Source organism: Podarcis gaigeae, assembly GCF_964106915.1.
Source record: "Podarcis gaigeae genome assembly, chromosome: 6".
Classification (NCBI taxonomy): Eukaryota; Metazoa; Chordata; class Lepidosauria; order Squamata; family Lacertidae; genus Podarcis; species Podarcis gaigeae.
This window is the reverse complement of record NC_139682.1, coordinates 14,153,479-14,169,803: the sequence shown is the minus strand read 5'-3', so window position 1 is coordinate 14,169,803 and position 16,325 is coordinate 14,153,479. Positions and strand designations below refer to the sequence as shown.

At 44.6% G+C, this 16,325-nt stretch overlaps 1 protein-coding gene and 1 long non-coding RNA gene across 2 annotated transcripts in view; both read left to right on the top strand.

Annotated features, from left to right (window-relative positions):
- The window catches only part of LOC310847220, a 197,388-nt gene that overhangs the window by 10,446 nt on the left and 170,617 nt on the right, over positions 1–16,325 (top strand). The window lies entirely within an intron of this gene.
- CIMIP1 (ciliary microtubule inner protein 1) overlaps positions 1–16,325 on the top strand; it is an 86,534-nt gene that overhangs the window by 69,786 nt on the left and 423 nt on the right. The window contains exons 2-4 of the mRNA XM_083744825.1: positions 134–268; positions 5,040–5,121; positions 6,038–6,136. Coding sequence (XP_083600951.1) covers positions 222–268; positions 5,040–5,121; positions 6,038–6,136 — 228 coding nt within the window. The 5' untranslated portion in view covers positions 134–221. The remainder of the gene's footprint in view (positions 1–133; positions 269–5,039; positions 5,122–6,037; positions 6,137–16,325) is intronic.

The window sequence follows — 16,325 nt, the reverse complement described above, 5'->3', positions numbered from 1 at the left end:
AACCATCCATCTTTTCCCTGGCAGGCGGATGCAGCGCCTCCTCCCTCCGCCCCTCCCGCGGCATTCCTCAGCCGTCTCCTAGCAACGCGATGCAGCAGCAGCAGCAGCAAGCGGGGTTATCTCCGGCTCCGAGGTGGCTCGCTGGCTGGAGCCCGGCTGCTAGCAGCGCCCGCCCTCTGCCCAGCCGCCAGGGGGCCCTAGACCGGGGGAGCTAGTCCGGGATGACGCAGAAGAGCAAACTCAACTTCGTGGCTGAAAACCAGATCTGGTACAGTCCTTGCTTCTTCGCCTTACCCCACCGACCGTCTCTTCCCACCCCCCACCCCCACCATTCCTCCTGCCGGGGGGTACAGCCTGCCTGGGATAGCCAGCAACATGACCTCTCTGAAGTCTAGCTCCTAATGCTGAAAGCTCTCTCTCTCTCTCTCTCTCTCTCACACACACACACACACACACACACAGAGAGAGAGAGAGAGAGAGAGAGAGAGAGAGAGAGGACCCAGTTACAGGCATCCCTAATAATAATAATGATGATGATGATGATGATGATGATGATGATGATAAAAGGCACTTGTTTGCTTTGCAAGACCCTTCCATCACCCCCACTGTCCATTGCTATAATGAAAGAGAGAGAGAGGGGGAGGGAGGGGGGGGAGTCATAGAATCACAGAGTTGGAAGGGAACCTGAGAATCTTCTTGTCTAACCCCATAAAAACGGTAAAGGGACCCCTGACCATGAGGTCCAGTTGTGACAGACTCTGGGGTTGCGGCGCTCATCTTGCTTTATTGGCCAAGGGAGCCGGCGTACAGCTTCCAGGTCATGTGGCCAGCATGACTAAGCTGCATCTGGCGAACCAGAGCAGTGCACGGAAACGCCGTTTACCTTCCCGCTAGAGCGGTACCTTTTTATCTACTTGCACTTTGAGGTGCTTTCGAACTGCTAGGTTGGCAGGAGCAGGGACTGAGCAACGGGAGCTCACCCCATCACAGGGATTTGAACCACTGACCTTCTGATTGGCAAATCCTGGGCTCTGTGGTTTAACCCACAGCGCCACCCACGTCCCTAATCCAACCCCCTAGAATTCAGGAATATGCAGCTGTCCCATTTGGGGATCGAACCTGCAACCCTTGGCATTATCAGCACCACACTCTGAGCAACTTTGAGTTGGGTGGTTGTCAGTTGCGAAGTGGACAGTTTGTCTGTCTCCCCTGGAATAGACAGACAGAGTCTAGGCAACTGAAGCTATCGTACAAACTTTTCTGCCCCACAGTGCCAAATTTTAAATCAATCATTAGAGCCATTTTCTTGTTACAAGGTGGGATGTGATTTCGCCAATATGTCCTCAACAATAGGGCCGCTGCCGCCCTATAATAGTTCATAGCTCAGGAAATGTGATATTTCCTCTTCCCTAGCCTCCAGTTTGTGTCTCTTATTGCAGTTGTGATTTCTGCGTGGAATGTGGTTGCACAAGTGTTAATGGGCACCTGCTGGTTGTTGCCTGTTGTATTTTAAGTCATGGTGACATGACCACTCACGACGCCTCAGGTGGGCCATTTCTGTGAACTTTTAATGTCCTATTTCCCCTGTTCTACAGTATTTAGTCCTTTGTGCTTTCGTTTTGTTTCTTAAACAAAGCTAAGAAACATCCTACCTCCTTCAGGAACATTTTTAAAAACATTTTTCAGTGGCCCTGTTGACAGAGCAAAAACATAATCAAAGTGCCCATCCTGTCCAGCTCATGCAAAAGTTGTGTGACATTGGCTATAGCACCACCACAATCCAATACATGGGTGCTGGATCAGAGCTGTTTTAAAGTAAGGATTTTAACTGAGGATAAAAACCAGGCTACTTCTTCTTTTTTAACCATCTGGAAGCCAGTCCTTTACCACATACAAACGGGCAAAAGAGAGTAAGGGATAGAATCAATGTGTTTATAGACTGGCTTACAAGCGGAGTGGTAGCCATTAAGCGGTCAGCCCCGTCTATTTGTTCAATATCGTTTATGTTCTCTCGGGTGTGAAAGGCGAAAACTAAAATGTAATCCTAAACTGAACAACGGAATAGGAAAGCAAGGTGTTGCATTCCACAGATGATCAGAATTGCTTCATAACAAGGCTCTTAAAACTGCAGCCTAAGCTCCTTCTACGGTACAACAGTCCACCGCTCAGTGAAATCAGAGTACATTAAAGGCAAGAGTCTCATCACTCCAAGTACTTCATCTTAACTGCCTCGTGGGTCACGCTGTTAACAACTTAAGAGGACAAGGTTACAATCTGCAGATCACTTATTCCAGAACAATGGCTTGATATAATTACTGTAGAGTAAATAAAGCTGTGGGTTGCTGCAGGGTTTAGTTGTTTCTTCTATTTATTTATTTATTTATTTATTTATTTATTTATTTATTTATTTGTCCTTGAGAAGGACTTACTCAGTAAAATAAGCCAACTCGTTCCTTATTCCTTCAACTAGCAAAATGCATCATTCTGTTGGGTGGAGATGAGTGTGCACAGAGAAAAAAAGCTTAGGCATTTCAAGGACCCAGCTGGCAACCTGGCTCTATGCAGAGAAACACACTGTGTTCCTTTGTCCACCTAAGGTTAGAAGTGTGGGGCAGGTTTTACTCTCCACTGGCGCTGTGGGTTAAACCAAAGAGCCTAGGACTTGCTGATCAGAAGGTCGGTGGTTCGAATCCCCGCAACAGGGTGAGCTCCCGTTGCTCAGTCCCAGCTCCTGCCAACCTAGCAGTTTGAAAGCACGTCAAAGTGCAAGTAGATAAATAGGCACCGCTCCGGTGGGAAGGTAAACAGTGTTTCCGTGCGCTGCTCTGGTTCACCAGAAGCGTCTTAGTCATGCTGGCCACATGACATGGAAGCTGTACTCTGGCTCCCTCAGCCAATAAAGTGAGATGAGCGCCGCAACCTCAGAGTCGGCCACGACTGGACCTAATGGTCAGGGGTCCCTTTACCTTTACCTATTCAGTATTTTACTACTCTCCATGGGGATGAATGGCAGGATTATGGAGGAGAGTCAAGGAGAGCCCCGAGGGGCACAAATAGATTGGGGCTGTATTTTCTCTCTGGTCCTAACTGCACCCTTCCTCAAACCCACCAATGATCGTTTCGGCAAGCGTACCCAGACAAGCAATTTAGTTATGTAGATCTGAGCTGTATTCAGCATTGCGTTATGCAAATTATTCAGTTGGCACAAGGATTTCTCCTTGCGCAATTGAACAATCTCCCCCTTCTCATCCCCTCAAACAGTCCATCTGTTTTAGGGATTCCCTCAACTCTCTGGAGCAGATTTGGGGAATGGGGAAAGGTGTGTGCAGTGTGTCAATTTAGCTGAACACAGCTCTGTGCTTCTGAACTTCTTGCTGATTTTATTTGTGTTCTGTTGATAGTTTTATTATGTACACTGCTCTGAGAGTTTTCTGATTCAGCGGTCTATAAATCTTTCTCAATAAATAAAATAAATAACCATATAATAATAATAATAAAATAATTTTATTTATATCCCGCCCTCCCCAGCTGAAGCCAGGCTCAGAGTGGCTAACAACAATAAAAGTAATACAGCATTCTAAAATCAATTCATTCTAAAATCAATTCAAAATAAAATTAATGGCAACCATTGGGCTAGAGTTCTGTGAGGATTACCAGAGGAGGGGGTCAGACTATTCCTTGGCCAAAGGCCTGGTGGAACAGCTCTGTCTTGCAGGCCATGTGGAAAGATGTCAAGTCCCGCAGGGCCCTAGTCTCTTGCAACAGAGTGTTCCACCAGATTGGGGCCACAGCCAAAAAAGCCCTGGCTCTAGTTGAGGCCAACCTCCCTGTGGCCCGGGACCTCCAAGATGTTTTTGTTTGAAGACCATAAGGTCCTCCATGGGATATGCCAGGAGAAGCGGTCCCGTAGGTATGAGGGTCCTAGGCTATATAGGGCTTTAAAGGTTAAAACCAGCACCTTAAACCTGATCCTGTACTCCACCGGAAGCCAGTGCAGCTGGTATAGCACAGGGTGAATGTGAATATAGCTTCCCTCTTAGATTCAGTCTTTTGGGCATGCTAGAATGTGGTGGGAATTGGCTATTTTTAAATAAACAGATCTAGAAGGTGCCGAAGGAGGGCAGAAGGGCAAGTAGTTGCCCCACTACAAATAAGGAGTTTCCCCCCTACTATCTCAATTTCTGCACTCCTGTCATAAGCACATGCTGATAGTTTTCTTTCTCATCCACCTACAAATATTCTTCCCTCTTCTGTGACACCCTTCCCCCTGGAAGATTTTTGTGATGCTACCACTGCTTTTCAGAGACTGTGATTAATTTAATAATACTAATAATATGCTGCCCATCTGACAGGGTTGCCCAAGCCACTCTGGGTGGCTTCCAGCATATACAAAAAGCACAATAAAACATTAAACATAATACACTTCCCTCTACAGGGCTGCCTTCAGATGTCTTCTAAAGGCTGTATAGTTACTTATCTTCTTGACACCTGATGGGAGGGCATTCCACAGGGTGGGCGCCACTACCGAGAAGGCCCTCTGCCTGGTTCCCTGTAACCTCGCAGGGAGGGAACCACCAGAAGGCCCTCGGAGCTGGACCTCAGTGTCCAGGCTGAACGATGGAGGTGGAGACACTTCTTCGGGTATACAGGGCCGAGGCCGTTTAGGGCGCTTTTAAGACCCATTCAAAATATTTTTGCCAGTGGCTTTCCTTATGCAGGAAGCTAGAGGATTCTTTATGTTAAGGGCTTACACACACTTCTATTTGTCCCATGATTTTTAGGCATGGATCCAAGAGGTTTTTCTTTTGTCCCACCGCTTTCCCCAGGAAGCTCCACTGTTTACTGATCTGTGGATTAGTGTTTGTTCCAATTCAGTGGTAAAAACCATGGATTTTCCTGGGTAAAGCAGTGGGACAAATGAAAAACCCCTCAAACCCATGCCTAGAAATCACAGGGCAAGCAGAAGAAAACAGAAGTGTGGATGAGCTTAAGACTGTTTCGTAAAGCCTTTTAAACCATTTCTTTTGTATCTGCATCAGGAAGGATCATGTTGAAACTGAAAACATAGCTGCAAGGAGATGGCCCCAACGGTGGGGGTTTATGTTAACACCAGTGGAAGAGGTAAAAATTTTGTGTTTGTGTGTGTGTGTGTGACATTTATCCATGAAGGGCAGTTTTGTTTCAGTTCTTAATCCCACTTCATGACCTGCATTGAACAAGAATCACCTTCTTGCAGAAACATGAGGATATGGTCTTGTTTCACAAAAACATCTACATCTCTCCTTATGGCCCTAGAAAGAAACCCTAACCATCAATTATCTGTTGTTGGGAGGACAGTTTAAATATTTGTGTTTGTGTGTGTGTGTTCAAAGATATACAAAAATGCATACCCACTACAAAATGTACTGAGATCAATCAACTACTTAGTCTAAAAGAGAACAAAGCCAGAAGGAAGAAAAGACAAGGTAACGAGAAACCTAAAGAAAGTGAAAGCGAGAGGAAAGGAAAAGAAAGAAAAAAAACTAAAAAATAAAATAGAGAAGGAAAAAAATAAAAGGATTTCCAGCTCTTTGTCCTGCAGCTACATATGATATTCATTCCTTAACATCCAACCATTCTCCCTTCTACAAACCAGCATTTTTTTCAGTCTTCACATCCAGATATTTCAAGTTTCTTTTCTCTTTCTCGCAAAAAATCCACAATAAATTTCCAGTCCATAACAAATGACTGGAGTGCTGTTGATTATTTGTTCTCGGAAGGGATTGCCAAAAGTTGAGAGCACTTATCCGTCCTTCAGATTCAGTTGCTAGCCTTAAAATGAGAATTAGTTCTCCATATGGAACAATGGATTTCAAAAGCATCCAAAGCTATATAATAAACAGGCTTATATCTGAAGTCAAGTACAAGGTCATTAGCTACTGCTATGATGGAAACAGCATAAATATCTAGATAGATATGAGTTGTTGCAATGTTATCCCAATGCATGGCTCAGTGTGAAGGACCCATTAATTGTATTGCATTTTTCTTCTATTTTTAGTTGTTAAAAGATGAAAAGAAGCCACCTGCCAAACCTAAGATCCCACTTCCAGAACACTTACAAATCCGTCCTGTGACACCGGTGGAAACATATATTAAGGTTAGGCAATAGTTGCACAGTCTTAAAAGGCACCACAGTTTCAAAACATTTATTTTGAAAGAAAAAAGAAATACCTGTGCTGGTAGATATAGCCTTGAACGTTCCTCATCAGTTGTTCTACAATGACTTGGGATGCGGGTGGCACTGTGGTCTAAACCACTGAGCCTCTTGGGCTTGCTGATCAGAAGGTCAGTAGTTCGAATCCCCGAGACGTTGGTGTGAGCTCCCGTTGCTCTGTCCCAGCTCCTGCCAACCTAGCAGTTCGAAAGCACACCAGTGCAAGGATATAAATAAGTACCGCGGTGGCAGGAAGGTAAATGGTGTTTCCGTGCACTCTGGCTTCCATCACAGTGTCCCATTGCACCAGAAGTGGTTTAGTCATGCTGGCCACATGACCCAGAAAGCTGTCTGTGGACAAATGCCAGCTCCTTTGGCCTGAAAGCGAGATGAGCAGCGCAACCCCATAGTCGCCTTTGGCTGGACTTAACTAGGGGTCTAGGGGTCCTTTGCCTTTGCCTTCTACAATGGCTGGTCTTTCAATAAAGATGAGAGTAAATGGTGCTGGAATCCTGAGGGCTACTTTGAAAGGACAACTTAAGACAGGAAGTCTTCTTTGGATGTTCTGCTGAGCAAATGTTTCGTTGTCTTGCAGTACAGTGGCCCTGCTGCAGGACAGGAAAGTTATATATCAGGTTAGTTATCTCATCTCTGCAAATGTTCAATGCACAGATCAAAATCCAGAATTATCTTATGTTCCAGGAGCACACAAAAAACACTTTCATGAGAGATGTTTAAACTTTGAATGCCCCGCTTTTCCATACAGATATCAGGCCAGCCACATAAGATTTATGATCTTGAGAAGACATACAGTTTTCTAATAAAAGCTAGACCCTTTCAGTAGCAGGGGAATCCAGATGGTACATTATTTTGGGGCAAGGGTAACAAACTGGAGGTCTTAGAATCTTGACATGGACCAGCAAACAATTTTATGTAGTCTCTGTAAGCTTCCTACCAAATTGGTTTGGGTAAAGGAATTTGGATTGGCAAGAAAAATAATAATAACTCAGATGTTGTGAGAGAGTCTACACATTAACATGGCATCTCTTTGGGTCTGTATGCAATGTCCTTTGTAATGTCCAAGCTGCCATGTGCTGCATATGTGTTTGTGAATCCCCAGTTGTTAATTAAATTGACTGTACTATAGTGCATGAATGGGTTGATGATCTCCATCTTCATGACTGCATCGTTCATGGGACAAGAGAAATGTGCACAGCTGGCTAAATCATCCAGCCCAGTGTTCTTCAGTCTTGGATCTGCAGATGTAGGGCACCATCGCTGGCCATTGGCTAAGCTGGCTAGGGATGAATGGAATCATAGCCCAACAACGTCCGAGGACTCAAACTTGAAAGACCACTGAGTCAGTGGTGCAGGAAGTTTCTATATGTAACCTGTTTTGCTCCGTAAGCATACTGCGTTACAGCACCTCTGAACTGCAGGCCTGTCAGATATGGAAGTCAAGAACTAAACCTGGCAGGTGTGGTACTTTCAAGTTGTGGCTTGCCCATCAGGAGAAAAGTTAGTGGGTGACTATGTGGAGGAGAAGCAGTTCTGGTGTAAGTAGTTAGTGTCTGATTAGGACCTGGGAAGTTAGGGTTCAGATCCCCACTCAGCCACAAGAAGAAGAAGAAGAGTTTGGATTTGATATCCCGCTTTATCACTACCCGAAGGAGTCCCAAAGCAGCTAACATTCTCCTTTCCCCTTCCTCCCCCACAACAAACACTCTGTGAGGTGAGTGGGGCTGAGAGACTTCAGAGAAGTATGACTGGCCCAAGGTCATCCAGCAGCTGCATGTGGAGGAGCGGAGACGCGAACCCAGTTCCCCAGATTACGAGTCTACCGCTCTTAACCACTACACCACACTGGCCTGCTGAGGGGACCTTGGGCCAATTGCTGCCTCTCAGCCTAACTTTTCTCACAGAGTGGTTGTGAGGGAAAAATATGGAGCCTTTTTGAGCACTTTGGAGGAAAAGAGGGATACAAATGCAATCAATCAATCATCAGCAAACAAGCAAATATTTAAACACCTGGGGCTTGAAATTCCAGTTTGCTCTCTCCACTTGAAAATAAAAAAACCACTTACATGGTGAGGCCCCAGGCCCCGCAGTTCCCACAGAAATAAACACACAAACACAAATATGTTGGGTTAATGGGATAAATTAGGCCGCAACTTTATTGGTTACAGATGTGAGCGGTTTGGCTTAGGCAACTGCGTGAAGCAAGACTATATCCTGACTCCTGCCTGTCTGCAGGAAGTCTCGAAAGGGTCAACCACTGATAGGGGGCGCCCTATGATATACATCAATTAAGAGCTCCCCCAGGGTCACCCATGGGGTTGTGGCATGGCCCCACCCCACGCCCAGGCTTTGGACAGGAACCACACCCCCGGATCCCTTTAACGGGATACCCTTAGCTTAGAGGGGCAGGTAGAGGCAACAACCTCCCCTCCCATAACAAGGCTTACCCAATGCCTATTGTGACGATTGCTACTAGGTAGGTGAAAACCAAATGGCTGGAGCCAATTTGCCTAGTGGAAATATTCCTACCTGGCCACAGCCAGGCAACCAAAATTAGTCATAGCAAGGCCATAGTCAAGCAACGCAAGAAAGAGGGTGGGCAGGCTGGGAGATCCACTGAAGTAGACCAAAGGTAGCTACCCGCCAGCCGCACTGTGGTTGAAATGGCAAGTAGCCAGCCCCACCACCCCACCCCCGCTAACCCAATTGATCAGTCGGGGGGCGTGATGCAACTGGGCGTCCTAGTGACATGGGCAGCATCCCTCTGCGGGTAACTGAGGCCCCAGAACTCCTTCCGCAGTGCAGGCCCCCCCCCCCAGGAAAAGCGGAACTGTCTTATCTGTTATTCCCAATGGGTTGGGCAAGGAATCCTTGACCAGACCCTTCCGACTCCCTCTGTGTGTCTGTCATGCAGCATGGAAGCAGGAGGATATAATTGCCTCCTTTGTTTGGCTCTGTGGGTGGTGCGTATGGTGGTGAAAGAAAGGAAAGAAAGAAGAGGCAGTCGGTTCAAAGGATGTCCTCTGCCTAGATATCACAAACGTTTCCCAGTCTTGGCTGAGGAACAAAGCAAAAGGGCTCTGGCAACAGAACAGAAAGAGAAACATTGCTTTCTCGCTGTGCGTTTCTCCAATGGATAAGCCCCCAGATGTTAAAGGGATACTTGGAATGCCCTTTCGATGTGCCTTGTGGAGGTGGTTTAATCAAAGCAAGCGCAGAAGCCAAGGCTGATACGGCACTTCAGTCTTTTCCCTCCCCTCCCCTAGCTAGATTAGTTCCTTATTAACCAGGTTCATTTATAGCAACTACAGATTGAAAGATTCAGGTGTTGGTGTGACGCAGCTGAATTAAATAAAAAATTGTTCAGTAGCACCTTTGAGACCAACTAAGTTTATTCTGGGTATAAGCTGAAAAAGTGTGCATGCACACAAAAGCTTATAGAGTGTTACCTCAGGTTAAGAACTTAATTTGTTCTGGAGGTCTGCTCTGAACCTGAAACTGTTCTTAACCTGAGGTACCACTTTAGCTAATGGGACCTCCCACTGCTGCTGCGCCGCCGCTGCGCAATTTCCCTTTTCATCCTGAAGCAAAGTTCTTAACCAGAGGTACTATTTCTGGGTTAGCGGAGTCTGTAACCTGAAGTGTCTGTAACCTGAAGCATATATAACCTGAGGTACCACTGTACCCAGAACAAACTTAGTTGGTCTCTAAGGTGCTACTGGACAGTTTTTTATTTATTACAGATTGAAAGCTTTTACAGAAAGTTTCTTTCTGCAAAAAAACAAAAACCTTGGTCACTAATATTTCTTACATTTGTCCTGAAAACTCTTCCCCTCCTCAAGCCCAATGTACATAATGTGTGTTTAATAGAGAGGTGGATAATCTTTTTTTAGCCCAAGGGCTACATTGATGGTTAGCCAACCCTTGGAAGACTGCACGTCTTCTGCATATGCACACACAGATTTGAACCTCTGTAGCCGGTTTCCTGCTACTAATGTTTCCAGAGAATATTTTCTTGCTCCTCTTGGATGGCAAGGGAGTCAAAAGTGTGCTAAAGAAGGATAAGGATCTTGCAGAGAAGTTGGATGAATTATTTGCATCTGTCTTCACAGCATATCCTTCAAGTGTCCTGGTTTCCCAGGACATCCTGAAACTACAGAAGCTATCCCGGCTTCTGATTTGACCCCAGAATGTCCTATTTCCCCCCTCCAGCACCACCACTGCTGAGCTCGGGGAGGAGGAGGAGACACCACTTGTTGGTGCTTGCAGTAATGTTGTGCTAGCATGTGACTCAGCTAGCTCCCACGAGAGCACGGCACCCGAAGAGACATGTGCAAGACGCTAACGCAAGAACGCAGCACGCAAAAACACGCATCCCAATTTTCAACAGTGGAATGTTGGAGGGCATCGAAGTGCATATCTCTGAGTCTAAACTAACTTTCGCAGGGCAGCAGTCTGAGGAACTGAGGCGGGCAGTGGTGGTGAGAGATGAAGTTTTAGACCTAATAGAAAAATAGGTAAAGGTAAAGGGACCCCTGACCATTAGGTCCAGTCATGGCCGACTCTGCGGTTGCGACGCTCATCTTGCTTTATTGGCCGAGGGAGCTGGCGTACAGCTTCCAGGTCATGTGGCCAGCTTTTGGCGAACCAGAGCAGCGCACGGAAACGCCGTTTACCTTTCTGCCAGAGCAGTACCTATTTATCTACTTGCACTTTGACGTGCTTTTGAACTACTGGGTTGGCAGGAGCAGGGACCGAGCAACGGGAGCTCACCCCATCACAGGGATTTGAACCGCCGACCTTCTGATCGCCAAGTCCTAGGGTCTGTGGTTTAACCACACGTCCCAATAGACAAAATAGAAACTGACAAATTGCCGAGTCTAAATGGCCTCCACCCAAGAGTTCTTGAAGAACTCAAATGTGAAGTTTCTATCTTCTTTTAAAAAGATATATGACTTGACTCTGAAACCTGAGGACAGGAAAGTAGCCAATGTAACACCAATTTTTAAAAGAGGATTCTGGAAATTTCAGGCCACTTGGCTTGTCATCTATCCTGGGAAAATTGGTGGAAAGTATTGTTAAAGATAAAATAGGCAAGCATATAGAAGAACAAGCCTTGCTTTACTCCTTCTCTATGGTTGGAGGCACTTGCTGGAAATTCTAGGAGGGAACAGTGTTGTTGTGCTGAGATCCTGTCTGTCGGCTTTCTATGGGCATCTAGTGGACCACTGTGAGAACAGGATGCTGGCCTAGTTGGGCCACTGGCCTCTTTCAGCTAGGCTATTTGTGTGTTTTTATATTCTTTTTTTAGCTTCTGGTGTAGTTTGTCCAGGGAGAAACCATAATCACAGGTTCAAACATCACAGTAAGCCAATGTTTGTGGTTTGTTGCACATGCTGGGGAGAGGAACCAAGCCATTCTTTGCAGTAAATAATTAACCATGGCTTACCACAATGTGCGGACGCAGCCACTTTCTTCTTGCTTCCACGTAAATGTTAACAGGTGTCCTGAAGAGTCAGGAAGAATGTTTTAACCTTTGAAAGGTTAGTCTTCATACATACATTTTTGCAGTGCTGTGATATAAATCTGATTTATTGTTGGTGTGGTCTTCTGTTTTCCATATTGTTATATTTTTACGTGTTACATATATTTATGGGATTGATCTTCATGAAGAGCGGGTTATCCATTACCTATTCATATATACATAGACCAGTTAAATATTTACCTTTAGGGTTAAACACATTACTGTTTCTCTACTTCTTTAAGCACTCGTTCTGATCCCCGTGAGGCTCAAAACTGACTTGTACAAACAGATTTCCAATGGGTTAATGGCTACAACTTCATGTCCACAAGGCAACTGCGGGGTCACATGCAGACACACTTCCTCCATGTTGTGGGTAAACTCAATGTTTTCCCCCACCCACCCCCAATCTAGTACTTGTTTGGACCGGAAGAGAAGGCATCATATTGTGCTTGCAAGACTTCTGTATCAGGGGGCACCATTGCATTTCACGCTCTTACGAATGAAACTTTTTTCATCTTGGCATTCCTTAAAGCAGCTGCCGTCCTCAGTGGGACAGACTCTTCCTCAGCAACTGTGTGTCGTCTTCTCACAAGTGGCACTGAGGAGGCCTTTTTGTTCCTCACACGGGGAGTATTTGAACTTGGAGTTGTGATTTTGCTTAATGTAGCATATACCGTGTGAAAGAGCCATAGTTAACTCTAATGGTGGTCCCCCTGGAAATGTTAGCAATTAAATATGAATCATTCGGAGGTGGTTGCACATTGCCAAACTCCCCCCCCTCCCCAAAAAAACCCTGTATCCCGTCTTTTCATCTTGCAGAAGAAAACAGTTGTAATGGTACATTCCAAAGAGCGCAAGAACATTTAAGTGTTAACGTGTGCAGACATGGGAAATCCATATTGATTTAAGTGTCTTCTGTAAAAGTGGCATTAAACTAAACACTCTTCCAATTAATTCAGCACTTTGCAGAATTAAATCCCATCGTTGTCAGAAATATAGGCTCAGCTGCTTTGTAGGGACTTTTATTTAAATCTTCGGGGGCTGTCAGTATTCTTTTATTTATGTGGAACAGTTTGTTTTGAGTATAAACTAGTAGGAACTGCAGCAAAATTTTGCACCATGGGGTTTTTCTGTTTAGGGTTCCAGAGAGCCAGCTGGGTCTTTTTTCAGGTAGCTGAATTTCATTCCATCTCCTCCCTTGCTTTCTGGTTTTCTTCATCTCAGCAATCCGTCTGACTTCTGCAACCACTGAACATGCTCAAATCTTCCTTGGGCTGTTCTGTGGATAGTCCCTCCCTTAAGAACCGCCCCCCCCCCCCCACCATTATAATTTTTTGTAAGAATGCAGACCTTAAGATTCCCCACCTGCCGGTGCCCACCATCTTGTATGAGAGCAGCCGCCATTTTGGCTGCAGAAAAATCCACGCTTGGAGAATGAGTTCACTGCAGTTGGGGTAAGGACAAAGAAATAGACAAAGTTCTACCCAAATATGTGGTTTGAGATTTGCACCCAAGTTTGTGAGCTCGTCCTTGTCCCTTTGCCAACAGAGGTGTGGTTGGCGGGGACAAGAATGGGAGACTGTGGACACACCCATTTGTAGCACAAATAAGTTGTTTTTCTCAATACAGAATTGTGCATGCACATCCTCTCTTTTTTCCATATCATTTTTATTGATTTTACAATAATGTTTTCCGTTACAATCTCTCCTCTTATATTATACAATTTGGCTTTTTAGGGCCATTACTTCCTTCAAACCTTCCTTATGATTTTCTATCTTTCATTTCAAATTTCTGCATTTTCACTACTTAACCATTGCTTTCAAATAAAAGACAACAAAGCATCGTATTTTCTTATTCTTCTCTGCAATGATTTTTATACCTTTCCTTACAAAGCTTCTTGCAATCCTATGAACGTGTTTGATTGACTACAATTGTCTTTCAAATAATTTACAAATTTAGTTCAGTCCTTGATGAACTTCTGGTCCCACTGTTCTCGGATTCTTCCTATCATTTTAGCCAGTTCTGCATACTACATTAACTTCAATTGCCATTCTTCCTTTGTTGGTAATTCCTCTTGTTTCCACTTCTGTGCTAATACAATTCTTGCTGCAGTTGTTGCATATAGGAAAAGCTTAGTATCATGTCTGTACCTACAATTCCCAGTAGAAAAGCTTCCAGTATTTTAATATATGTATATTTCAACATTTTCTTAATTTCATTATACATCATATCCCAGAAGCATTTCACTTTCTTACATTCCCACCACATATGATAAAAGGTACCTTCTTTTTCTTCACATTTCCAGCAATTGTGCATGCACATCCTCAACCTGCTGCTTTCAGTCTAGTGAGACTTCAGAGCCTCCCATCCACAAAGGTGGACTTGGTAAGCATTTGAGAACCCTTCCCTCGATTAGTTTGTCCACACTATTCCTCCCTGAACAACTGAAGAAGGAAGCAGCAAATGTGATCTTGGTTTATGCCCACCTACAATGGCACTGGGCAGGTGTGGACACAGGCCTCATTGTTGGAGCCATCTCCATCCCTTTTCAAATGGACACATTGGGGAAGAAGGCAGAATCAGTCTGCGCTGAGCTTTTGTGTTCAGAATGAAACGAGTTGGTGGAAAAGTGCTTTTCAGGGGCAGAAGATGTGCAGTAGGTCCAGTTTTTGTGAGGGTAGACCTGTTGTGCATAGAGCTTTAATAAAATTATTTACTGTTTGGTTCCACTGACCTGTTAATCATTAAGAATGTAAGAAGAGCCTCCTGGATCAGGCCGGTGGCTTTTCTAGTCCAGCATCATCCTGTTCTCACAGTAGCCAACCAGATGCCTGTGGGAAGTTTGCAAGCAGCACACTTGAGCCCAAGAGCCCTCTCCCCATCCGTGGTTTCCAACAATTCGAATTTAGAAGCATTGCTGGAGGCAGAGCAAAGCCATCTTGGCTAGTAGCCATCAATAGTCTTCTCCTCCAGGAATTTGTCTAATCCTCTTTTAAAAGCATCTGAGTTGGTTAAACCAATAACATTACCGTCCAGGTAGCAAAAGCCTCAGTGTGCAGTGAATGTAGAATATAATGTTGTGTGTATACCGCTACAGAGAGCCTTTCCCATTGTGGTGTCTAAACTCTGGAACTGCCTCCCAAGAGATATTGATCTGGTCTCCTTCTTTGCTTTGCTCTTCACACCATTTGATTATGGCAGGCCTTCTTTGGTGTGGGATGATACTTTTTTCCCCCGCCAGGCTGTTGTATCTATGTACATAACCTGCTCTTGGGACCATATGGAAAAGGCAGTTAAGAAACCGATGCATCAGTTTTACCATTGTTTGTTTTGTTTTATAGGGCTGGATTCAGCTAACAGGTCCCACAAGGGCGTACACTAGCCCAAGAGGGCTTCCCCCTCTCCTCATGCAGCCCCACTCACCCTCAGTTGTTGTTGTTTTTTGTGGGGTGGGGGATCGGAAAGACACCCAGAATAGCACGCAGGGGGAGGTGAAGGGGGAATCATTCCATCTGACAAGTGGAAAGGCTTATGCTGATGGAATGATTGCCCTAAGTGTGGCATCAAATTTCTCCTAGTGTTAGGGTTATTTTGAATTTTGTAGCACTTCCTATCGTCACTCAGAAACTGCCTTGAGTTTGGTTTGTAGCGCAGAAAGCGGGAATATATACCCAGAGAGATGGAAGGAAGAAACAATTTCGACCAGGGAAGAATGGAAAACAAAGTTGATGGACTATGCGGAAATGGCAAATTTAACTGGGAAGCTCAGAAACCAAGAGGACAAGAATTTTAAAAAAACAGAAAGGGATAAATTTATAATTTATTTAGGAGACCATTGTAAACAGATGAAAACATTAGCAGGATTTTGACCACACTTGGAAAATAACAAAAACTATGGACAATTTAGATGGATAAAAAAAATTGGATAACAAACTAATACTGTTAAGTTGTGGGTGAACATATCAGGCGACACAGCGATTCTTCAAACAGCTCTTGTTTATTCAAAGGCCCAGAACAGAACCGGGCTGAAGGGTTCAGCCAATCTGCTTATATAGAGCTCAACTACAAAGCAACAGGAACAACTTCTGTAACTATCCAATCACTGAACGTCACTTTCAATTCCTTATTTGCATTTGTGGACCTGAGTGAAAACTATCTACAGTATCCCCCTGCTAGCCCAGGGTGAGAACTTCAGTACATAACAGATACGCAGTTGTAAACATTGTCACTAGGACCCATGGAGGGTATGGGGGAAGTCTCAAGAATCAGACTAATCTCTTTATATGGATTCTTAATTTACAGCGGTACCTCTAGTTATGAACTTAATTCATTCCGGAGGTCCGTTCTTAACCTGAAACTGTTCTTAACTAGAGGTGTGTTTCGTTAATGGGGCCTCTTGTTGCCGCTGCGCCGCCAGCACACAATTTCCGTTCTCATCCTGGGGCAAAGTTCTCAACTTGAGGTAACTCTTCCAGGTTAGCGGAGTTTGTAACCTGAAGCATTTGTAACCTGAGACGTTTGTAACTCGAGGTACCACTGTATTTTGTTATTTGTTTATACTCTTTATAATGTAATAAAAATATTTATATA